A 26,231-nucleotide genomic window follows, 5' to 3' on the forward strand; every position below is an offset into this window, starting at 1 on the left:
AATAACACATACTGGAGCCTGTCAGTGGGGGGTGGGGAGGCGAGCCAGAGCATCAGGAAGAATAGCTAAGGGATGCTGGGCTTAATACCTAGGTGATGGGTTGATCTGTGCAGCAAACCACCATGGCACATGTTTACCTATGTAACAAACCCGCACATCCTGCATGTGTACCCTGGAACTTAAAGTAAATATTGAAGAAGAAAAAATTAGCCAGGTGCGGTGGTGTGCACCTGTATAGTCCCAGCAACTCGGGGGCTGACGCAGGAGGATGGCTTGAGCCTGGAAGGTTGAGGCTGCAGTGAGCCGAGATCATGCCACTGCACTCTAGCCTGGGTGACAGAGTGAGGCCCTGTCTCAAGCAAAACAAAAGCAAAAAACAAAAACCAAAAAACTGGGGTCTGATGAACATGACTGGATACCAAGCCATACCTGAAACTAGTATAAGCCAACAATTTCTTTTTTGGATTTTATGTCTCATGTACCCTAACTAAATGTAGACACTGCTAAATGTATTAGGTTGATGCCAAAGTAATTGTGGGTATGGGGTTGGACTGCCCTCTGGTACCTCCAGTGCTAGCTCCCACACATGCTCAGTTTTTACCCTGCATTCTACTCTCTCACACACACCAGAAAATCATCCAACATGCCTTTGGGGTCTAGGGCTAAGTTTGAGCCTACACCAGGTACAGGATACCAGCTTACTTGTCTTGGTTCCAACTGAGGCCCAGAAACATTAAGGAGGGCCTGAGATCTCTAAGAATACCAGAACAGTCTCACTTGTGGTCCACCCTCCTGGGATCCTGAGCCACCTGCCCAGGTGGCTGCACTGGCCCTCTCACTACAACCCAGGAAACTGCCATGTTCTCAGCACAGAGTTGGGCAAGAACCCAAGCTTTAGAATAAACAATGTAGCTTTGAATCCTGTTGCTTCTGACTTGTGTAACCTTGACTAAGGCCCATTCCCTGTGAGCCTGTCTCCTCCTCTCCAAGAGAGGATACCACCTGAGCCCCTTACAGGTTGGCTGGAAGGATTCAGTAGGCTAACCTACTGGAATGGCCTAGCATGCTCCCTGGAGCTGGAACAGAGACCCATTCCCTCCAGGTCTCAGTGTGGAGCTTGGTGCGCAGTGAGCAATTCATCTCCATGCCCCTCCCACACTGCTCTTAGGCCATCCCAACACCTAGCACATACGGGATGCTTAAATTGACCTTACAGTGCTCAAGTCCTAGGAGGGATGGTCTGGAAGGTCTGGAGGGGTGGACTGAGCTTGGTCCCTAGCCCTTCTGCAGCCAACCTGAACTTGGGCTGAGCAGAGGTGGTGCAGCTTAGAGAGCAAATTACTATTTTGCACCTGGATTTTCACTCGGCTGCTGACATTTCTCAGTTCTTCCATGGTACATCAGGAGCCCTGGCCTCACCGTGGAGCTCTCTGGCCTTCTCCAGCTCTCTATAACGAGAGGAATACCACCTGAGGACGCCACGCTGAATGCCTAATCACATAGCTCCCGAATGTTCAACTCAATCATTATGAATGTCCAGAATCTGATTTCTCTTTTTTGATTGGCAAGTTTTTCCTCCCGAAATCAAATATGTCTGCTCAAAGCAGCAAACCCCAGCCTTGTTAACCTTTCATCAGAAAGCTGTCTCTGGGCTAGCCTGGGCTCTGAAAAGGTGAGTGCACGTGGAAAGACAGGCCTAGCCAGCCACCCTCATCAGGGAGACCTGACAAATGCACCACCAATTAGGGGCCACGCTGTTCTTGGTCATGGCAGCGAATGAGTCCAAACAACTCTGGACAGCCACCCCATGGGGATCGAAGGGAGGGTAGTGTCACGGTCACCCTACAGTGGGCACAGAGGCTGGATCAGAGCAGGAGGAGCTGGAGGGAGCGGAGTAGGGAGATCACCACCGTACCTCTGCTCACTCACACAAAGACATGGATGAGAGGGGAAGAAACAGGGGCAACGGAAAAGGAGAAATATGCTTTGGAAACAACAGAGGTTGAAAGAGAGGTGTGCAGGGTGTACTGCCTCACGGACTGTGGGCGCGTGACTGGGATGGGCAGAAAAAATGACTGGATTGTAGACCGCAATGCCCACCACTAGGTACCTTCTGCCCCAACCTGCCCCATAGCCCCTTCTTTCCACATGTTTGACTCAGGCTTGGGCAGCATTATCCACTCTTGCTGGTACCAGCTCCTGGCCTGCTCCCTCTGCCTGGTGGCACTGGGCCTCCTCTGGGCTTGGGTTTTGCCTTTCCCACCCAGAGGTGTAGGGACACAGGTCAGTTGCCATGTGTGCATGCATAGGGCTGCCCCTGAGGGACTGTGCGCTCTGAGAGCCTCGGTGAAGGCCAAGCACTGGGCAGACAGGGTTGGGTAGGAGGCAGTGTCAGCAAATGATTGACAGCCAGCTCCACTCTTACACATTGGGGAAAGAGACTGATATTTACCAGGGGACTGTGTGCCAGCGCTGAGCTAGGTACTAAAGGCAATATCTCATTTAATCCTTATAGCAACCTATGACGTGGACCCCTCTAGAGATGTGGAAACGGAATTTCACTGAGGCTAAGTAACTTACTGAAGGTCACCAGCTAGTGAGTGGCACAGCTGAAACTTAAGTCCAGAACTGCCCGATTCTAAAACCTGTGCTTCATCCACTCTAACTCATTGTCTCCAGGAACTGATCCACATTTGCCTTTCAGCAGGTACATCTTGGGGAAACAGGAGATTATATTTGCTTTCTCTCTCTCTTCTCTACAAATGGATCTTATATATGTGTGAGCCTGTGTGTGTACATGATGTGTAATGTTTTTTCAAATACCATTTGAAAATAAGTTGCAAGCATCGTGTTACTTCACCCCACAGACTTCAGCCTGCCTCTCCTAGGAATAAAGATAAACCCCTACAAAACTATCATATTAACATTAATCCCACATCATCATCTAACATTCCAGTCCATCTTCAAATTTTCCAACTTTCCCAAGAATGTCTTTAAAGCTTTTTTTCTTTTTCTTTTTTCTTTAAAAAAAACAACAACACATAATCCAAGTTAGGTTCACACTTTGCACTTGGTCATGTATCCTAGTCTCTTTAACAGATAAAATCTTTATGCCTAATTTATCCTGTTGCTTGCTTTGCTTGATGTGACTCAAGGGATGACGGGCCCCTCCCTTCCCCTGACTGCTTTCCCACTGTGCTGCTCCTGCACAGCTCTGCCCATCCTTGGGCACAGGAGAAGGGAGGTCCCAGTCCCCTGCCTCATTCCTCTCCATTCCCTTCCGGGGATACCTATGACTGACCTTAGGAACTAGGAAAAACACACAAAATAAAATGAGACAGGATCTAAATTGCTATAACACAAAGCTGTTTCTATTTGGAAACAAAATCCTTTTTTTTTGAGATGGAGTCTCACTCTGTCACCCAGGCTGGAGTGCGGTGGCACAATCTCGGCTCACTGCAACCTCTACCTCCCGGGTTCAAGCGATTCTCCTGCCTCAGCCTCCTGAGAAGCTGGGACTACAGGCGCATGCCATCATGCCTGGCTAATTTTTGTATTTTTAGTAGAGACAGGGTTTCACCATGTTGGCCAGGCTGGTCTTGAACTCCTGACCTCAGGTGATCCACCTGCCTTGGCCTCCCACAGTGCTGGGATTACAGGCATGAGCCACCGCGCCTGGCCTCACTTCAAAATCCTTCTTTATGGAAAGTGAATTTGGAAATAGTTTGTGACCACTAAGGGAATGTTCATTTTTCTTCTTCAAATGAATTAGAATTACAAGCATAGCAACAGAAATGAAACCAAATAACTTGCTGAATGCACAGCAAGTGCTTCAACAACAATCAATTATTCCTTAATTTAAACATCCACACCAATAATAAAACCCCAGGATGTGCACTGACTGCCAGCTCAGTGCCAGGCCCTGCAGTGGACTTTCTGGCGGGAAGACAAGCATTAAAGAAAAATTGCAGGGCTGCGTGACAAGCGGCGTGTGCATAGTTCTGGGGAAGCACGAAGACAGAAGCAACTCACTCTTCCTAGGGGAGTTGGGAGAATTTACCAGGAGGCCTGCTCTGGGATTGGACAGGCAGGTCACAAAGGGGCCAAGGAGGAAGATGGAGTCTTTAGGAGAGGCTGGGAGCGGGGGTGAGGCGGCCACTAGTGCATGCTTACGGTAAGTGCATGCTTACAGCGGACCCGGCAAGGCCCCATGGGGACTACAGGGAGTACCAGTTAGGAGCCTGTGAAACAGTCCAGGTGAATGATTATGCTGCCTGCACCACAGCTGTGGCAAAGGTGATGGAGAGGAGAGGATGAAGTAGTGTTCAGGGGTGGAAGGAGAGGATCTGGGGAGAGGGAGGGTGGAGCCTGGCTCTGGATGGCCAGCCTGTGTCATTCACTGGCGTGGAAGATAGAGGAGTGAGTTTGGTGGGGAGTGTATGTTCAGACCAGAAGCCTGGGGTGTGCAGTATCCTGAGAACATGGGAGCACCTGCTGGAGGTGGTGAGGAAGCAATGGCTGAAGTGAAGGGAATTGCGTATGGCTTCCAAGCTCAGTGGGGCAGGAGGACTCTCTCAGGGCACTCAGAGCCAAGGGTGCTGAGAAGGCATTTGCTAGCTCGGCATCTTCTTCAACCTAGCGTGGGATTGGCACTAAATGACCTGGCTCATGACCCTGATGCCAGAATTCTCCATACGCAGAGACAAGCCGGCAACCACATCCCAAGAGCTGTTCCTGGGGCTACTATCCAGACCTCCCTGCCGCAGTTCTCTGGAAGCCACGGTGGTGCTTGGTTTTGGTTTTGGTTTAACCAGCTTTTCAAACTTTACATTAAAGAGGTTTAGAAACCTTTGTTCAGATGGGAGAAGAACAGAGGCAGCACCTTTCAATACATGCTTTTTGCAATCTATCAGATTGGAAGGCAGGCAACTACTTTGTTTGCAGATCAGTCATTTGGAGGAAATACAAAGAAGGGGGCCCTGGAAGGGGTTTGCTGTGATATTCTCAGGGAAGCCTCAGTCTCTAGCCTTGCCTATCTGCACCTAGGACTAGGGTCCAGTGTCACTGAACTCACACAATCAGGCCATTCTCCTAGCAAGGAGGGAGAGCTGCACACAGCCAAGAGAAGCAGAGGTGCTGCTGCTGCTGGATTTGGAGTAGGAATTAGCTGCTCATTCCAGCAACGCCGTTCCAGTGTGCCTCCTCATGTGTACGATGGGTAAAATGATTTCTTCCTCACCCGCTGATGGCAAAGTCTCAAGTCAGTGCTCACGGATGTGAAAGCATCTATGGCTCACCCATCTTATTAAATGTAGGGAGCAGAGCAGTTTCCACAGGGGTCCTCGGGAGGGAAGCCGATCAAGGCCAGCCATTCTAACCAAGGGGTGCCCAGGGCTGCCGGGGACGACACCGCTCCCTCACTCCTTCTATAGCTGTGGGAAGGAGGAGCTTCCATTTCCTACCCTAGGAGAGAAAACCAGGGGGGAATCCTTGGCTTGGCCAGGCACCCTCTTGTTCAGCCCCTCCCAGAGGAAGAGGAGGAATGCCTTCCCGGGGAGTCTGGGAGAAGGAACTGAGCTCCATCACCCCTTCCAGCTCCCTCCTGGGGAGCAGCCAGGGCAAGGCCCTCCCGCAGCTCCTCCTTGCTAGGAGTCTATGGGCAGCTCCAACCGGGAGAGACCTGTCATTGTCCACTTATCCCGAGCGGAGAAACGCGGTCTTCACATTCTCAGGTGAAGTGTTTGCAACATTTGCCTTCAGGTCTAATGCAATATTCTCCTTTCAGGCTTATCAATAAACACAGCTGGCACTTTTATCTCATTTGACTGTCCCCTGGGCTTTGTTTCCCAAATGATACTAAACTTGAGAAGGGGAAAACAGTAATTTAAAGCCTCTCTAAACTGCGACATCTTCCAAGGCAGGAATAGGCATTCTCAAGTTGATACTTTTGAATTCTTAAAGAAACTACGTGATCAGGAGGCAGAGGCTAACTAGAAACCTATTTACTTTGCTCTTACAAGCTGAGTGGCCTAACATATGTCTGCTTTAGAAAACAAATTATTAGCGAGTTCAGTTTGTTGACAAAATATCTCTTTTTTTTTTTTGAGACAGGGTCTCGCTCTGTCACTCAGGCTGGAGTGCAGTGGTGCGATCTCAGCTCACTGCAGCCTCTGCATCCTGGGTTCAAGCAATTCTCATGCCTCACCCTTCCGAGCAGCTGGGATTACAGGTGCCTGCCATGACACCCGGCCAATTTTTGTATTTTTAGTAGAGACAGGGTTTCACCATGTTGGTCAGGCTACTGACAAAAGCATCTTTTAATTAAAGTGTCCAACTTGGGACTATGAGGTGGACTATGACTGACTATGAAGTGACTATGACTATGAAGTGGGCCTGGAGATGAAGAGGGAGCCTCTGGGGGGCCCTGGGAGTGCTTGGAGCCTACTTCCCTCATTGTCTTTATCCCTCTGATTGGGCCTGTCCATCTGCTGGTCTGTCTCATCATTATGCCCCACAATGGTAGGGACTGAGAACTTATTTATCTTACACATGGTAGGTCTCAACAGACAGATGAATAGATGATACTTAAATGGAGGAATGATCACAGCCTGGAAAGAGGAACTCCACAGAGGCAGAGGGCAAGGCAGCACCTTCTCTCCCCTGGCAGTAGTAGCTCTTGCCTCGACACTAAGCTCCCCTCTTGCCAGCCCCCGCTGCAGTGCTGCTGTCAGAGGTCTCCGTGGAGCTGCCCTGGCTAGCTGCACAGGCACCGGCTTTGCCAGGTGGTGAGATGAAGGCAACAGTCTCAACGGTCTCCATCCCCACTGGCAAGCTAAGTGTTCTTAAAGAACGAAATCCACAGAAACACAGACCCAAGGCGAGGATTTTTTTGAGGTTAAAATAGGTGCTCTCTCTGGCTGGTTAAGATGATTTTGCCAGGGCAGGGTACAGTAGCTTTAACAGACATATCACATGGCTGCAGTCCCTGCTTGTTTTGAGAGCTGGTGTGGGCTCAAGAGGAGGTGTCTGGGCTTGGGTTTCCAAGCTGGTGAAGTGGCCCTGGGCAGGTTCTCTCACGTCTCTGAGCTCCAGCTCTGGGTCAATAAAATGGGGCTAATGGTCCCTTCCTCAAAGGGATGTGGTGGAGACAACAAAAAAGATACCAAGGAGTCTGTTGGTTTCCAAAAAGAGAGAATATATACCATTAGGGCTATGTGAGTGCATTAGGTGATTCATAGATGAACACTTAAAATTGTTTTATATGTTAGAAAAAACTGCGACTAGTATATCAAGCCTATAATTTTACCAATGGCATCTCTGAAGATGAGGCTAAGATGCTATAGATGTCAGGTCTGAGTCTTGTTTAAAGAAAACTATCAAGTAAAAAAAATAGTATAGATGGTAAGAGAGTGTGGTAAAAACTTCTGAAATGAAACTCAAGAGACTGTTCTTTGGGAAGAATATCAAGTCCTTAAAACTCATGCCTGCCGGTAGTAGGTGCTCTAGAAACGGTACTTCTTACGGTCAACAACCCATCAAACCAGGGACCCGGGAAAAGACTCAAGGACAACCTACCATGAGCGCAAAGCTGGAAAGAGTTAAAAGAAAGGGGTCTGTGGTTTCCCTGGCTCAAGCCCCCCTCCCCCTGCAGCTAATCTGTCACCTAATGAAGAAGGGGCCGGCATAAGTGAGCTAGCTGGCAGTTCACTTACAGCAAACTGATTAAGAATGTTCAACCAACAGCAGACTGTAGACCTTTCCAGAGAAAATAAATAGAGTGTAGACTGTATGCAAATGTGTTTGTCACTTTGACAGCACGTCTCAATTAAGGCATCTCGCGGCTGTGGGTAGGCTCTGCGGCTGCAGCTGGAAGGGAGAGCCCGCTGCATGGCTGATACTAGGGGCTTGACCTTAATCCGCATGCATGCATTAAAAAAAAAAAAATCCTGCCTTCCTGTACACTTGCATAATGCTGGCAGCCACGTGAGGGAAGTGACAAACAGGGAAAAAAAGCCACTTTCATCCTCTCCAGTTTGCAGACCTGTGAAGGCACAGACAGCTCTTATTTCAACAGAGTTTGGGGTGGCTTTTTTAATTGTTTATCCCCCACCCGTGCACACACACATACTCTTATTCTGCATTTAGCTGGGAATGACATTAAAGAATCTCTACTTCTGGCTGAAATGGAAAGAAGGTCTTTCTCCATTTCAAATAGGGCCTCCTTTTTTTGTGTTTCGAAAATGGAATGTTTAACACCATGAAATCCCTCTCCCCCACCCCCTCTTTCTCTGTAATGGGCTCCAAACTCCAGTGAGGGGCTCCTTTCATGGGAAGGTTAGTGTGTGCAGGAATGAGGACAAAGGAAAGCAGGAAGCTGACTCTGGAATGCCACGCTGGCGACAACCAGGGGCTGTGCTTTCAGCAAACACAGCCAGGGAACTGGGGTGCAGATTGCTCCAACAGGGCCTGAGCCTGGGGCTGGGGGGAGGCAGCTCTTCAGGGGAGCAGACACCAGTGCAACTTGAAAATACTTATTAACTAAATGAGTATCACCCTGTGGATTCTTCTTTCTTGCGTTTCAATTTTTATAACATCCTTTTAAGTATAAAATCAGAAAAGGGGATGAACCTCCCCAAGTTAAAGATGTATAAACGTATACTATCTGAAAATATTGATTAGAGAAGAGTGACTTTTATGTTCCAACCAACTCACCCCTTACAGTAGTAACCTGGAGCAAGAATTTTGTGAGTTTCGTTCATTTCTGAATAGCTCAATGCCTGGTACATAGTAGGCACCTGATATAGGTCTGTTAAAAACAGGAATGTAGGCTTCTAGGTCCTTTACATGTGGTGAAATAGCAATCACATTTAAGATAAAAATCATGAAGACTCTTAATCATGCGTCATCTAATAAATGGCTACAGAATCAGGTGATTTAAAAATAAATAACCTTGCAAATTCTTGTTACAGCCATATCTTGCTAAAAGAGCCATTTCTCATAAATCTCTCCAAATGATGACTTACGCTAACCAAAAGTCAATTCAGGACAGGTAGGAAAGGGTACATAACCTTTTTTAACCAAAAATATAATTACAAGTAGGAAGGGGATACAAAATTTTAGTTTCTATACAGAGTGGAATGTTTTACTTAAGGGAAAAAAAATTAAATAGACAATTTTTCTAATGCTCAGGTAGTTGAAAACAGTTGCTTAAAAAATTGAATCTCTAGAATTGTAGCACGGGTGTTTACTCTCAGAAGCACGACTCCTGATATTGATTTTCAGGAAGTACATTAATAAAGAACTCCTAATTGATTTTTTTTTTTAAGACTTCGCTTGTTGCCTTTTATTTGAAGGTGCAAAGAAGGGCCCGGGATCTAAAGTGTTCTAATGAGATGCTTAGCTAACAGAGGCACCTTAAGCAGAGTGCCTTGGAGTAGGGGAGGCAGCAGTGCATTTAATGACTTCATTCAACAGTCCCGCTCATTTATGACCTCAGCTGTGCTGTCTCCTCAAAAGTTTTGAAAATTTGCCTGCAAAACATGTTTGCACCAAATAAACATTTAAAGATGTGAAAACCTCCATGGAGCTGCACTGCCAAAGAGAACTAAAATGAAAAACCGTCTGCTGCATGTGCTACTGCTGCTAAAAACAAAAATAAAAAAAAAACAAAACAGACAGGTAGGAGGGCCAGGGTACACACCTGTCCAAAGTGGACTGTGATTGGCCGCCGGTCTTCTCGGAGCTTGGGGTCCTTGGCCTCCACCAGTGGGGATGGTGCAGTCTTTGGCAGCTGCTCTTCTGGGGTGGGGGCGCAGCCATTCTCGGCAATGTCCTGTAGGGAGAAGGATAGTCAGGGGTTGGCACTGGGGTTCTGGCACCCATGTTCCCTCTCACCCCACAACGAAGAGGCCTACCAGGCGACTCTCTCCGTGACATTCTGAGCCTGACCTCTTGATGAAGATGGAGGGAATGGAGGGCTAACTTGGCTCTTTGACTTTTAAGAACTAGAGAAACCCAAACCATCCATGTGAAGTTATAAAGATAACATCATAATTCACAACAGTGGGGAAAACAATTATTATTGTTCATCCTACTCTCTTACACAGCCATTTTCATTTTTATATATTTACTTTGTCCACATGCAGACGTTTAAAAATTACTTGCAATCACAGCTCATGCATAATTTTATATCCTGCTTTTCCCCAATATATTATAAGCATTTTCATGTTGCTACAAAGTCATTACAAAAATAATTTTACTGAATGCATATTTCATTGAGTGGATATACAATAATTTAATATACCACAATTCAATATTCCACTACTATTGGGCATTTAGGATTCTAATTTTTTTTTAAACATTCAAAATGCCAGTGATAAATACTGCAGTTTTTCTTTCTTTCATATTATTTCTTTTTATGGAAATCCCCAGGAATGAAATTACTAGGTCAACAGATACAAACATTTTCAAGGGTTTTTATTCATCCTATCAAATTACTTTCCAATTTACACCAACTACCAACAATGGATGCATTACCAGTTTCATGGTACTTGTGAGCTGTATCATTTTAAAAATGTATCGCTAATTTAATAGGTGAAAAATTTGACTTGTTGCTTTAATTTGCATTACTTTAATTATGAGTATGGACAGTTTTTCCACATTTGTTTACTGATGATGTTGTTGTTTGTGAATAAGATGTGTTTGTTCCTACCCCTTCTTACCCCTCAACTTTCTGGCAGAAAATAAAAAGATTGAAGTCTGACTCAGGACTCTATGACTTGGGAAACATTTAGGGACCAAAGAAATCTTTTTAAATCCAGAAATTTACATTTAATTTGTGCTTCTGATGACTGAAGTCAAATTATCAGGAAAAGAAAAACCACAATGTGCAAAAGGCAGGACATGGCTCCGGTGGCTGAAGCTGGCAGCTGACTATACACATGGGTCATTTGGAACATGGATGGGGCCACTCATGCAATAAGGGTCCCATGTTTTATTCAAGTCAAGGAAGTTGCTTAAACCTTCATTGGAACAAGGCAGAGAATACACGTACAAATAAATATTTAAATAATCATGTTTCTTACCAAATAAAAATAACTCAGCCAGAATTATATAATGAACACAAGTTCCAATTATTTTCATTGCAAAACAAATATACACTTTGATCAACAAAACATATCCCCTTAGTACTCATTAAATTCTGCACATGAGAAACTTGATACTTGGTTGCTCCTAACTTCTCAGCTAAGAGAGAATGGTGGGACATGGAGGAAAGTAATCCCTTATTGAAAAATTATGCATTAAGGAAGAAACATATATACATCTCTAAGACTCAGTTTCCTCATCTGTGAAATGGGCATATGGTAGCATGAAGATTAAAGGAGACAGATAATACAACTGAGTGTCAAGAACATTGTTAGCTATTCAGTAAATTACAGGAATTACCATATTACTACCAATTACTACCATTACTACCAATATTTGACCTCAACACATCCAGCTGCCTACTAGCTGGCCTCCTTTCCTAAGGAATCAAGGCTGCCTGTAGAGGCCAGACCTGAGAAGTCTGTACTGCTTGGTAAACAACAAAGGGAGATGATGACCTCTTGGCTTTACAGGGAGGGCTTGGTTCAGGTGGCCCACGTTTGATCAACCAATCTCAGCCAGGCTGAGGCTCAGTGATGAAAAAGGCTGTCGATGGCCAAACAGAAACAGCTCTTTTGGAAAGGGGCTGTCCAAAGGTGCTCAGGTCAAGTGGAAAAAGATGGGGAGGGGTTCCATCTGTGCTAGAAAACAACAATGGGCAAAAGGGGCATTTTGGATCCAGGTGAAGATCCTACAAGATAGATATGAGAGAATGAATAAGGTCAAACATGAACAAATTCACTTTTGGTTCAGGTAAAATTTTGTGCGTGGGTGTGTGTGCCTGTTTGTGTTTGGCTGAAAAAAAAATGAAGCTGCAAGGTAATATGGTAAGAAAATATGGGTATTAATAGAAAACTCTAAGGTAATAGTTATTTAGAAAAAAAGAACAATTCATGTAGTAGTTTTGGAAAAAGCATCTTAGTTCACGCTTATAAGTAAAAATACTATCGTCTAGTTTTGTTTTTCCCATTAACTAGTTGTCTAATCTTTCCAATTCACTCAACCTCTCTGCATCTATTGCCTTATTTTTGCAATGGGAGACTACCACCTGCTTGGCAAACATCAAAGCTACTGGGAGAATGGGTGAAATAAGATAGGAGGAAGCTTTGAAAAATGTCACAGCACTGTGCAAATTGAACCTCAATTTGCAAAACGGAGAGAGCACCTGCTAGAAAGAAGAGTTTCCCTGTGTGGACGGCCTACCCCTGCGCTTTTCTAGACCCTTGACCTTCATTCTCACACTTAGTTCCCACAATGATCACAAGGTAAATGGGATTATCCTGCTTTTATAGGTGAGGAAATAGGGCTCAGAAGGGGTAACTTACCCAAAGCCACATAGTTAGAAGGTGGAATAACCCAGAGCTATGGGAGTCCTGGCGCTTTTATGCCACATCAACCCATAATGACAGCACAAGTGAAGGTATTCTGAATTAAGGAGCTGCTCAAAAAGTGCTCAGATGTAATCGTCTCCTCGGAAGCTCCTGGCTACACTGATCATAGGCTGCCATGCTTAGCACTATCTTATTTTCGTACCTCTATCAACTGTAAGTTCGTTGGGGTCTGGGTTCTCTAACCTAGAGCCTTGAATCTAGCACATGCTGTCAAATAAATCTTTGTAAACTGGAGTTAAACATTTGGAAGGGAAATGTGTCGAATACACAGATATACCTGCGTGTCAAAAAGCAGTGCTGCGCCTTCATTTATTAGAAGATCCAAAGATGCAAACGGTTTCTTATAAAGTCCTGTGGTGCAGGCCACCAATTTATTAGCCTCTTTACTATTTCCTCCACCTGAAGAAGGACAACAGCTTCCTCTCAGGATGCCACAGGCAGCAGTAGAGGAGGAGCCCAAGTCAAGGAAGAAATAAGAGGCTGGGTGTGGAGGCTCACGCCGGTAATCCCAGCACTTTAGGGGGTCGAGGTGGAAGCATCACTTGAGCCCAGGAGTTTGAGACCAGCTTGAGCAACATGGGGAAACCCCATATCTACAAAAAAATATAAAAATTAGCTGGATGCGGCAGTGTATGCCTGAATTTCCAGCTGCTTGGGAGGCTGAAATGGGAGGATCACCAGAGCTTGGGGAGGTTGAGGCTGTAGTGAGCCGTGATCAGGCCACTGCACTCCAGCCTGGGCAACAGAGTGAGACCCTGTTTCAAGAAAAAGAAAAGGTGGGGGGCATTCAAATTCTCTGTTCTATCTCCTGGTAGAGATCTTATACGTAGTAGGGAGCTAATAACAGCAACTTTTGATACCCATGATTAAAGAAACTGTGGCCTAAGCACTAATGTAGCTGTCAGCAAAGGACTTGAGAAACAGGTACTCTCATACCCTTCTCATGGGAATATAAATTGGCAATTTATATGAAAAACCTAAAAGATGTATATGCCCTTTGGCCCACTGCTCCCATTTTTAGAAATTTATCCTAATGAAATAATACGAATTTCTTCTAAGTCTTACCTATGTGGATATTTGTCTAGAAAAAATTGGAACTCATGTAAGGGTCCAACAATGGGAATATTAAATAATGTATATATGTCCATCAGATAAAATCTGATGTAGTCATTTAAAATAATGACATGTGGGCCTGGTGCAGTAATCCTAGCACTTTGGGAGGCCAAGGTAGGCAGATCGCTTGAGGTCAGGAGTTTGAGACCAGCCTGGCCAATGTGGTGAAACCCTGTCTCTACCAAAAATACAAAAATTAGCCAGGCATGGTGGCGGACGCCTGTAATCCCAGCTATTTGGGAGGCTGAGGCAAGAAAATTGCATGAACCAGGGAGGCAGAGGTTGCAGTGAGCCGAGATTGCGCCAGGCAACAGAGTAAGACTCCGTCTTAAAAAATAAAAGAAAACAAAATAAAATAAAGACATGCGGAAGAAGTATTTAGTGGTCTGGGAAATGCCCAGGATATAGTACATGAAAATGCAGGTTATAAAATGAGATTATTTTTTGTTCCTCTGATTTGCTGAGTTTTCCTCAATAAACATGAATTTTGTTTGAAACAGGAAAAAACCCGATCTTCTAAATGTCATTTTTAAAAAGCAGAAACAAGAAGCTAGCAGGAGGGTTAAACCTGCTTCTTCCCGAAGGGTCACACAGGAGGAAGACGCCAGACAGAGCTACAGATCAGGGGCCACCACAGGGTGGCAAATCTCTTTCTGGAGCCCCAAGGCTCAGCTCAGAGAGTTACGGGGGTCCTGCCAGTTCCCGTCCCTCGGTAAAGCAAGGCAGTCAGAAAGTCATTGTATTCCTATTATTTTCCTTGAGTGTTTACTGGAATCAGAAGCCATGACTATGCTCTAACCTCCAGCCCTCTGAGAAGAAGGCAGGCACGGCATATGGTAAGTCTCTGGACATAAGTCTCCATGAGAAATCAGGGAGGTAAGGACCCAGGGTCTCGGGAGACTAGAGGACAAAGAGGGTTCTGGGTGGCCTTGGGTAGGGGCTGGGGTGGGAGCTGAGGAAAGGACTTATGAGCCAGTGATGAGAGAGTAGAGCCCCAGGCCCAGGGAGGCAGACAGCAGGGCCTGCTGTGGCCCAGCGGCCAGGGCATTCCACCCCTGGCCTGCCCCCAGGCAAGGAGGTGGAAGGTTTGAAAGGTCTGAAATGTTTTAACCAAGGGAGTGACTTGGTCAGTGCTGGGTCCTACAAAGATTCCCCTGGTGGTTGTATGGACAACCTCAAGGGAGGTGATCCATTCACGCTGGACATGGTCTCCAGGTGTGTGCGCGTGGGTATGTGGGCAGACTGGCTGTTCCAGATGTGGGACATAAGAAGACAGAGAGGGCCACATGCAGTGGCTCATGCCTGTAATCCCAGCATGTTGGGAGGCCGAGGCGGGCGGATCACCTAAGGTCAGGAGTTCGAGACCAGCCTGGCCAACATGGCAAAACCCCGTCTCTACAAAAATACAAAAATTAGCCAGGTGTGGTGGGTGCCTGTAATCCCAGCTACTCGGGTGGCTGAAGCAGGAGAATCACTTGAACCTGGGAGGTGGAGGTTGCGGTGAGCTGAGATCACACCACTGCACTCCAGCCTGGGCAACAGAGTGAGACGCCATCTCAAAAACAAACAAACAAAAGACAGACAAAAGGGAAACTCTCAATTATTCAGTGCCTACTAAGTGTTGCTGTCTCAACACATTATCTCTTCTACTCCTTCCAACGATCCAGCAAAAACCTCTATTTCCCCTAGTTTACAGATGAGAAAAACTAGGTTCAGTGAGGTCTCGTAACTTACCCAAGGTCACATAGTTAATATCCTACGCAACCAGCACTGAGGCCCGCTTGCCTGCCTCAGAAGCCCAAACACCACATCACCATGTGGGGGAGTTGAAAGGCCCCTATGGGCAGAGGCCTTCCCGTCTGACTCATGCTGCGGGTGTGAGAACTCCATTTACAGACTCCATTTACAGACTCGTGCCGCACCCTTCTTTTCCCAGGCCACCTCACAGCACAGCAAATGCAAATTAAAATATGAATATTGATATCAAAATAGTAACCAAAGTTGGAATTTCTGTGATTGAGGCTGCAGCGTATTTTAATGTGTCGGGAGACAGGGAGCTGACAGTTGTGTGATAAGGTGTGAAAATGTCTGTTCTACAAGTCTACCTAGCTCTCCCGGCCCCACGCATGCTTACTCACTCCCTTCAATGGGAACAGTTTGGCCAGAAATTCAAGCCTCTGTGAAACCAACTGTGAATTTGCTCCTTTCAATCACAGAGACTCTAAATCAGTGAGCTCGATTTGTCTTTTAAAGATCAAAGATTTGTAATCCCAGCACTTTGAGAGGCCTAGGAGGGAGGATCACTTGAGCCCAGGAGTTTGAGACCAGTATGGGCAACACAGCAAAACTCTGTCCCTAAAAAAAATTAGCCAGGCATGGTGGTTGGTGCATGCCTGTCGTCCTAGCTACTCTGGAGGTTGAGGCGGGAGGATCCCTTGAGCCTGGGAAGTCAAGGCTGCAGTGATTGTGCCACTGCACTGGGAGACAGAGTGAGACCCTGTTTCAAAACAAAGAAAAACAAAATAAAAAAAGAAAAGAAGATAAAAGATTCAGAAACTTTACAAAGGGCTGTGAAATAGGCCCATTTGGCTAAATCATTTTGATACTGAAGAAAAAAGAGAAAAATTTCAGGGGTTCCTCAATAGGCAAAAGAGGACATCCCTATGTACCTATCTTAACGTTGCCTGCAGGTGAGGAGAAATGGATTTGCGGCCACTGCTTTTAAAGCAGGGCATTCTCATGCCAGCCCTGCATGGTGCTGCAGTGGGATGCAATTTGTTGACAGTCATGAGCCCATCCAGGAGGCATTCTTCTGGCAGGGAGACACTCCAGATGAAAGCACTACACTCTTCCTTAGAAAGTAATGGCTGGGTAGCATCTTTGCCATTTCTTCTTTTTCCCAATTTTGAGCAAGTCAGACTTCAAAGGAGGCCAAGCTATAGAAGAACCTGACCACCTTGCTCCATTTATCTAGAGAAATATGTTATCCATCCTTCTTTTTTTGTTGTTGGGTTGAAGCGGAGCAGGTATGGAATAAAGTCACACCATCGGATCTATTAACAATTATTTGCCAATGGTCACACAGATATCCTGAAAGCTCCGATTTCAAATGCTTTGAAAATCTGCAGCACAAATGAACAAGGGATGGAGAAGGGGCCCAGCTCAGTCATATTAGAGATGGACCCTCCACACACCATGGTGACCTCTCCACAGGTCGGCCCCACATTTTCTATTTGCAATTCAAACCCAAGGCGAGGGTGAAGAGGGCAAGCTTGGGTTCTTGATTATATCTGCAAGGTCACCATTGCTATGCAGAGTTAGAGGAGGCCAGGTGGCAACCCAGCACATTTGAAAATTGGATCTTTGTTGGAAACTGCCTCGATTTCATGGCAGAAACCAAACTTGAGATGTCTATATTAGAGGCATCTGGGGAGTCACGAGGTATATTCGTTGCCAGATAAAGGGGAGGAGGGAAAGGGGAGAAGGACAAAAAAAAAACCAAGGAAATATTTTCTACTGCTATGTGAGAGGTCAGGTGCAGCCAAATCCTAAATTAGCTCAAGAAAGGGCGCTGGAGAGTGCTGGAGCCCCAAGTCCCGTAGATGCAAACAATGCTAGAGTTTCAATTACAAAATAGCTCTCTTCCAAGAACAACTGCAAAATATCAAGTCTGTGGAAATCTGTACGACCGAAGGGGGGATAAGTGAAAATTGAAAAGGGTGCACTAATAGATCTGTCAACAGTCCGATGGTGACAAGCCACATTTCTATAAAATGCCTTCACCATTTGTGTCACCTGAAATGTACTGACACTCTCTATAGAACATTATCTCCTGAAGCTATTCTTGAAAAGACTGGCAGGGGGAAGGGAAGGGGAGGGAGACATCTGCTTTAGATACTATCAAGGAACGGAAAGGGAGAGAGAGTGGAAGGAAAGTGATCTAGATTGTTTAAACAAATCTTTGAACAACCACATTAAAAAATCTGAGCTTAACTGGTTATTTGCAGAAATGTTACTTATCATAAGAAGGGGATTTTCCTAAGGCCAGAGGCTTGCACATACAAGTAGGGAGGTAAGGTGATGTCTGTAGCTTAACGGTCTGCAGAGAGTGGATCTGACCAATGAGGGCGCATGGGGCCTTTGCCTGAGGAGGGACCCCTTTCTTTGCTTACTTCAGGGGATATTCTGATACCAACCAGAGCCTACGATCCAGGCATCAAGGAGGGAAAACTCTCCGCTCCCTGCCACTCCATTTTATATCTGCAATCCATTTCAGCTACATGCAACTGGGATGGGAGATAAAAAGGTATATTTAGGGACTTAAATAACATCCAAGTAAAGAATGCCACCTGCCAGTCTCTGGCAGGGTGCAAACAGACTACAGTTTAAGGTCTATCTGGATTTACATTACAGAGCTTTTATTTCAGGATGTGAATCTCAGCTGTTAAAAATCCACTCTCAGCTGAAACTAAGAATTTAAATGCTTAGTCAGAGCAAATTATTTTCCAATTAAAAGAAAGGAATCAATTCCTTCGACCCTTTCAAGTTAATTAGAGGTCCTTTCTGACTTCAGAAAATTAAAACTGCTTTCAATTTTTTAAAAACTGCAGAGCTAGACAAAGGGCCTTATTAGAGTGGTATGTTTGGGGGCATAGGGATAATGAAGTAGGTGATCCCAAACATCTTTTGGAAAACAAAACACTTGTTTGAGGAAGGCAGTGTGCAATGCAGCAGCGGTAAGAACACACAGCCACCAGAAGTCGATGGAGCTGGAATCCAATTCTGGCTCTGCTATGCTCAAGGTGGCCCTGGGCAAATGACTTCACCTCTGAACTGTGGTCTGTTTACTCACGAAATGGGAACAATACTCCACAGGGCTGTTCTGAGGATTAAGTGTGAAAGCTCCTAGTCTGGACAACCCTTAAGAGGAGCTTAAAGAAGGGTGGCAACAGGCCAGACGCGGTGGCTCACACCTGTAATCCCAGCATTTTGGGAGGCCAAGGCAGGCGGATCACGAGGTCAGGAGATCGAGACCATCCTGGCCAACATGGCGAAACCCCGTCTCTAATAAAAATACAAAAATTAGCCAGATGTGGTAGCACGTGCCTGTAGTCCCAGCTACTTGGGAGGCTGAGGCAGGAGAATCACTTGAACCCGGGAGGCGGAGGTTGCAGTGAGCCGAGATCGCACCACTGCACTCCAGCATGGCAACACAGTGAGACTCCGTCTCAAAAAAAAAAAAAAAAGGTGGCAACAATTATGATGATGGCATTCATGATAATATAAAAAAGCCCTCCCTCTTACAGTAACCTCACTGTCTAAGTCCAGAAATTCAATCTGGGGGCATAAAAAGGAATGAATTAATGGCACTTGCAGCAGCCTGGATGGGATTGGAGACTCTTATTCTAAGTGAAATAACTCAGGAATGGAAAACCAAACATTGTATGTTATCACTCACAAGTGGGAACTAAGCTATGAGGATGCAAAGGCATAAGAATGAGACAATAGACTTTGCGGACTCGGGGAAAGGCTGGGAAGGGGGTGAGGGATAAAAGACTACAAATTGGGTTCAGTGTACACTGCTCAGGTGATGGGTGCACCAAAATCTCACAAATCACAGCTAAAGAACTTACTCATGTATCCAAATGCCACCTGTTTCCCCCAAAGGCTATGGAAATAAAAAAATTAAAATAAAATAAAATACAAAAAAAGTCAGATAAAAAAAAAAAAAAAAAAAAAGGAGATTCAGGCTGGGGGAATCTTAGCCAGGACATAGCTGGGATGATATCCCACTTTTACTGACGGCTGGTGAAGACAATCAGAGCCCTCCCCTCCCCACTCAGAGTCTCAACAGCGCCCACTGGGTTCTGCTCACTTGGTCCCCCAGGGCGAGGTAAGCCCACGGCATTCTGCTCAGCCCCACCCCCTATGCTGTGTCTGGGCGGTGGCCACGTGCATGCTGGACCATGGCAATCATTCCCTAGAGATGCTCCTTGGTTTTGGTTACAACCGGCCCTGGGGCAGAGGTCAGCCATAGCGGGTGGGCAGGTGCCAGATGGGAACACCAAGCCAATTTCTACAGACGCCTGTGAACTCAGGCCTGGTGGGGTGGGCAAGGGACAGCCCGACAGTGGCAACTCTGAACTTGCTCGCCTTTGTGGGTTTAAGCCAGAGTCTTAATGTTATTTGAAGACAGTTTTTTGTCTGTGAATATTTATAACAGTGTGAAAACTCCCGGACAGCTGGTAATGCATTTTGAAGTGTGTTAACAACACTGTATCAAACAGCCCTCTATTGATCCCCTCATACTTTTTTGTGGCCATGCATTTCATACATGGTGCTTATACATTTTGAATAAGAACTTCAAGTACCTTTTGCTTCAAGCGGTTTTTCACCTCTTTTATTCCCATTTTTGCATGATCTTTTGCCTGCATGAAAAATTAATTTAAGTTAAGATTCCCTTTCTGTTTCCAGCAGGGACTATGCTTGATTTCAGTCCGTCGAGAATCACCTTCTCTGATTACTAGAAAAAGGAAGGAAAAATGGGATCATCAAGTCGAAAACATAATGGCTATGAAAACAAATACAATGGTAAAAGGTTAAAAAAAAAACCCTTAAAGAGGCTGCAGAGATTTTATTTTCTGCATTTTGATGGCACAGATTTTTTTTTTCTTTCCCTTCCAAAGCCCTTCTTCTGCTCTCTATAATTATTTATCTCAGCAGCCTGGTGACAGCTACCAGTAAGAGTACAGCAGCCGTGTTTCTGGCTGGAAGATTCAGAATATCCATTCTATTTCACCAGGGCAGGGCCCCAGGACCAATTTTCTGCCCAGGCTGAATGGCCGGAACAGACACATTGCTGGGTTTCTACAGTGCCATTTCCTAAATCTCATTTTGGCAGTCACCCTGGCTTTGATTTCAGGTCATTTTAGACCTGTGTGGTTCTGCTGGCAGCCACCCATCCTGCTAAAATAACTACAGCTTAAGCACAGAGAGGACTAACAAAATTAAAAATGGAAATAAAATAAAACCACCCTGCTTCAGTGGCTCACGGTCAAATTAGCAAGCAAGAGAAGTCACAAGAAAAAATACTTGATGCTTGTGAAAGATGGAGCGCCGGGAACAGATGTGCTCTCCTATTTTCACTCCGCTGTGGACACGAGTCTTACAAATAATGCATTTCCTATAGGGCAGTGATCAGAGAGATGATGAAAAATTTGGGACAAAAATTAAGTGGTGTATGCCACCACGAACACGCTTCAGGAAACTGCAAAGGAGCTGCTTTATTTTGACCCAATAATGGGGATTCCTGCAGGAAGGCTTTGCCAGACACCAGATAGACCATGCTTCTGGGTCTCAGAAACAGAGGCAGGGTGCAGCCACCTAGTCTACATTTTAAAAGCTAAAACCAGTAGCCTCCCATTTCTCTACTGTGGCAAATGTGAGCACCAACACTATAAATTAAAAATGTCACTGAACCGGTTATAATAATCTGCTAAATAATTTGAAGAACATTGAGACCTTTAGGAAAGAGCTCAGCAGCCTGAGTCATCTCTGCAATAGAGGACAAGGTATACTTAAGAGTCTCATCGCTTGGCTGGGTGCAGCAGCTCATGCTGGTAATCCCAGCACTTTGGGAGGCCGAGGCAGGAGGATTGCTTGAGCCCAGGAGTTCAAGACCACCCTGGGTAACATACTGAGACCTGTCTCTCCAAAAAAAAAAAAAGCCAGGCGTGGTGGTGCACACCTGTAGTCCTAGCTACTGGGGAGGCTGAGGTGGGAGGATTGCTTGAGCCCTGGAGGTCAAGGCCTCAGTGAGCTGTGATTGCACCACTGCACTCCAGCCTGGGCAACAGAGCAAGACCCAGTTTCAAAAGTAAGTAAATAAATAAAGAGTCTCATCATGCTAAGGGACTGATCTGTTTTGGCTCCTGACAGCAAGACCAGTACTTACGAACTTGTAGACAGTCTTCATGGCCGGATTTGCTTTGGTCTTTACAGTATTCAGAATTGCTCCACTTCCTTTCTATAATAAAAATGTCAATTAGCAATTTGGGCTGAAGACAGAGTCATCCAACACCAACAACGACTGCTTCTCTTCAATCGAGTTAAGCAACATTTCAAAGGTATGTAAATGCACATCGAGAAATAGGCCTGGATGATAACTGATCCCTGCCAGTCAGTTATGGTCATGACGGAAGGACTCTCGGTGGGAGCTGTGGGTGGGTGTGTGTGGACTGGGGATGAGGAGTGTGAATTGGCGGAGGGAGACTCTAGACTCAGTGCTCTGCTTGGCACCTGTTCCCTGGCTGGAGGGAACTGCATCACAGGCTGCCTAAGGCAAGGGCTTCCCTATGGGCATCTGTGGCTTTTTAAGATATTCTGGTTACCACGGATGACACTCAGGTAAGTTTAATAACCGTGGACTCCATAGCTGACACCAAGCTGGGGCAGAAAGTGGGGCCCTGATCAGCCAGGATCGTTGGGAAATACATTGCCCTCACCGTGCAACTTCCTTTTCTTTCCTTGGTTTTCTGTGTTGTTTTTTTAAATCTCTCTGGTAGGCTGCCTTCCTTAATATCTAAATCTTGAAAAAAGGAAAGAATGAATAGCCACAAATGTTCACCATGGCTTTAGTTAAATCCAACACAGCAATTTCTCGCTCACTTTCTTTAGGAGCAAAAGTGGGAGGAAGGAGGAGGGAAGGCCTTCCCGCTCCTAAAAGAGGCAGTGGAGGGACCTGAAGTGCACAGGGCACGTTTTCATAGCTGTCCATGAATCCATTTCTCAGTCTCATCCCTGCAGACACGTCGTGAGGGTTCTGAAGACACCAGGCCAAGGGAGGCCTGATCTCTGCCTTCCAAAACCTCCAGCTGGAGAGGCAGGACAGCACAGTAAATAATTACAACAGCGTGTGATGACGGCTGTAATGGCTGTGTGCACAGGGAGCGTGGAGACTTGGAAGATCAGGGAAGGCCTTGGAGGATGTAACACTGGACCTGGTCCATGAAGGATAAATAGGAGTTGATGTAGGAGACGGGAGGAGAACATTCTAGGGACAGCAAATAGCACATAAAAGAAAGTGCAGAAGCTGAAAAGCCATGGCGTATGCTGTAACAAGTGGCTGCTGTACTGCGCCATGACACACTCCCATGAGTGTATCATCAGAGAAGCAGTAAGTGAGGCTGGGAGGCCAGATGGGGCCAGCTCGTGAAGGGCCCGGAATGCCAGGCTAAGGGGTCTACACTACGGAGCGTTTTTAATCAAATTCATCACAGAATCAGGTCTGTAGTGGTTTAAAAAAACTGATTCAGATGGAGAGAGGCTGGAACCAGTGGGTACCTAAGAGAATAAGATATAGTAATGTAATTATCAGTCTTAACTTTTAGCACAATTTTTGGTAACTGCCCACATTAGAAATTTTGAGCTTTAATTAAAAACATTACAATTTGACCTAGAAAGCATTCTATGTTGTAGGACAATGGGAAATTTTCACCCACTCATTTATTCCATACTGCTTTCCAAAATTACTCAGTATCCCATTTAAATGGTCCTTTGGAGTATTGAAACTCCCTTTATCAATCAATCAACAAGTCCTTATTACTCCTCTCTGATTTGCCAAGTGCTGTGTTTGGCCATACAAGAGGAACAAAGGAAGTCTTTCATGAAGGAATTGCTTACTCTCCGCCAACTGCAGCCACTTCCAAGGGACTCGCCTGGCAGCAGTGCACTGACGCATTAGCAGGAGGGAACACTTATCACTTGATGCTGGAGTTGCCTGCTTCGTGCCCGCCTCCCCAGCAAGACAGGGAGCTCCCCCAGGGCAGGGCCTGTACCCTGCTCCCTGCTGCATCCCCAGTACCCAGCAGGGTGCCTGGCACACAGTAGGCCTTCAGGACACCTCAATTATAAACTGATGGAAGGGAAAGGCAAGATTTCGAATTCTTTAGAGACGTTGGAAGCCCTATGCCCCTGGCTCCTGACACATCAAGACACTTCACAACAACAGTCAACCTCCCAGTGATGTGTTCTCCATCTTCCCAGGAGCTTTGCTGTGAAAGAGGTTACACAGCAGCAAGAGGGACACATTTTTGGTTTGCCCATGATCATGACAATTGCTCTGGCCCTAGAAGGAGACCCCCCCGAATGCTCTAAGACAGCAACATTCCATTCAGCTCTCCTTGGCTGGTTTCCTGCAGAGGAGGAAGCCTCTCATGCCTTTTTCAGCCCCCACCAAGTGATGGCTTTGGACAATCCCACCCTTCTAGTCTCCATCTGGCATGAGAAGAGCCTGGCTTTACAAACAAAGGCATCTCCAGCAGAGAGAATGGAGTGCTCCGGGATGGAAGGGGAAGCACAGGGAAGCGGAAGGCTGCCAGGAAGCTAAGGAGGGAGTCCAGGGGGCTCAGAATTGGGTGCATGCTTACCCGGACAGTGGAGAGCCACTGATGGTACAGTTTGTCACTGCCTGGGGAAAGAGAATTCAGAGAAGCTGTCACTTAAAGAGGTGATGTGTCCTTGGGAGTCCTTAAAATTGTTTTTTTTTTTTTTTGAGACGGAGTCTCACGCTGTCTCCCAGACTGGAGTGCAGTGGTGCGATCTCAGCTCCCGGGTTCAAGCAATTCTCCTGCCTCAGTCTCCCGGATTACAGGTGCCCGCCACCACACCTGGCTAATTTTTGTATTTTTAGTAGAGACGGGGTTTCACCATGTTGGCCAGGCTGGTCTTGAACTCCTGACCTCAAGTGATCCACCCGCCTTGGCCTCCCAAAGTGCTGGGATTACAGTCGTGAGCCACCACGCTCGGCCGAAATTGCTTTCAGCATTCAGGACTTGGAGAACCCGGTGGAGGGTCCCATGTCCTGTTCTTAAAGGAGGCGGCAGCAAGTCACTGCCAGAGGGTTTCCTTCTCAAACAGAGCTGATCATGCAGTACCCTGACTGCAAACTCAGCAGCCACCTCACTGCCTGCTGGCTGGAGGTCAGGCTCCGAGGCAGCCGTGCCACTCTCCTCCAGTCGCGCCTCACGGCCTCTCCATCCTGTGCTGCTGTGATGCTGCACCACCTTATGTCCCACCACGGGGAACTACTTAAGGGACCACGGGGTCCATAAACCAGCATCCTCGCAGGCCTGCAGGCCCTTGCAAATGCCGCTCCCTTGCCTAGTCACCACGCCCTACTCTCTGCTTAGTAAACTTGACAGCTCAGATGTGATGTCCTCTGGAGGCTTCTCCTTCCTCTGAACAGCCCTCGGGAATAGGTAACAGCCACTGAGACATCCATACTCTGGGAAGTACTGTGAGGGGCACCAGAACAGGAACCCCCAGGGCTGTGTGTCCCATTGAAAGGACCCTGCTGGACACACATTGAACCCTCGGAGAGTGAGACAGAAAGAAAATGGATGTGTTGTTGGTAAACTCGGTTCATTTTAAATGGTGGGTCTTAACCTACTGAATAAGTGAACTCAGTTTAACAACACCTAAAGCCTTTCTTCCTGGAACTCACATGCAACGGTTAGAACACAACTCCAGCCCAGCCTCCTTTGTCAAGCCCTCACATTACACAGCGAGGATTAACACAGCCCTAGTCTAACTGCACCGAAATGTGTTTCTACTCCTTTTCCTGAATTGGTTTAATTTCTGATTGTCTTTAGTCATGCATTTCTCTCTCCTACCTAACACTCCTTGAGGGCAGAACTGGGTCCTCCGCTTTTTACTCTATGGGGCTCTGGACCTAGCAGGTGTTCAGGAAATGCTTATCAGTGACTGGCTATTGCTGTTTGTAGACTTCATGGTGATTTTCTTAACTGTGCTCTGCATGCAGCACAGGCTGGGAGGGCCTGCAATGTTTATAGGTGTATACTGTGCCTTGCTCTGTGAACTTACAAACTGCCAATTGGATTATCACAGTAGTCCAGAATAGACACACACCCAGCAATAAAAGGGGGCCAGCAGCATGGGTGTTATTTTGCATCTGGTTTTGCCTTCGCTGCCAAAGACTGAGGCGATGGGATTTGGAAAGAAGGTCAGACTGGGATTCAGGAGGTAGACTCAGCCACCAACACCTCTCTGGGCCTCAGATGCCTCCTCTGAAAAATGAGAAGACAAGACCTTCAGTTCTTCAGATCTGCAGGGACCAGGCACTCAACAATAATTTGTCATATTTTAAGGAAACAGGGCTGGGTATGGTGGCTCACACACCTGTAATCCCAGCACTTTGAGAGGCTGAGGCAGGTGGATCACCTGAGGTCAGGAGTTTGAGACCAGCCTGACCAACATGGCGAAACCCTGTCTCTACTAAAATACAAAAATTAGCTGGGCGTGGTGACACGTGCCTGTAATTCCAGCTACTCAGGAGTCTGAGGTGGGAGAATCACTTGAACCTGAGAGGCAGAGGTTGCAGCAGTGAGCCGAGATCGTGCCACTGCACCCCAGCCTGGACAACAGAGCAAGACTCTGTCTCAAAAAAAAAAAAAAAAAAAAAAAAAAAGACTTACTGCACACAGTCCCCATGCCAGGAACTGTCCTGGATGACTGCACAAACCTTTCCTCATGTACTCTGATTTAATCTCAACAGGAATCCTG

General features: G+C 46.3%; 1 protein-coding gene across 15 annotated transcripts in view; it reads right to left on the reverse strand.

Annotated features, from left to right (window-relative positions):
* DENND1A (DENN domain containing 1A) overlaps positions 1 to 26,231 on the reverse strand; it is a 543,118-nt gene that overhangs the window by 49,555 nt on the left and 467,332 nt on the right. For 13 of the 15 annotated variants that reach the window (XM_031014509.3, XM_031014508.3, XM_031014505.3 and 10 more), the window contains 4 exons: positions 24,077 to 24,117; positions 21,604 to 21,675; positions 20,021 to 20,077; positions 9,701 to 9,832 (listed from right to left, as the gene is read on the reverse strand). In XM_031014509.3, coding sequence (XP_030870369.2) covers positions 9,701 to 9,832; positions 20,021 to 20,077; positions 21,604 to 21,675; positions 24,077 to 24,117 — 302 coding nt within the window. Of the gene's footprint in view, positions 1 to 9,197; positions 9,531 to 9,700; positions 9,833 to 20,020; positions 20,078 to 21,603; positions 21,676 to 22,153; positions 22,237 to 24,076; positions 24,118 to 26,231 lie in introns of those variants that run through there. The other 2 variants (XM_055351872.2, XR_010130361.1) reach the window with 2 other exon arrangements.

The sequence above is a fragment of the Gorilla gorilla genome, chromosome 13 (genome assembly GCF_029281585.2).
Source record: "Gorilla gorilla gorilla isolate KB3781 chromosome 13, NHGRI_mGorGor1-v2.1_pri, whole genome shotgun sequence".
NCBI lineage: Eukaryota > Metazoa > Chordata > Mammalia > Primates > Hominidae > Gorilla > Gorilla gorilla.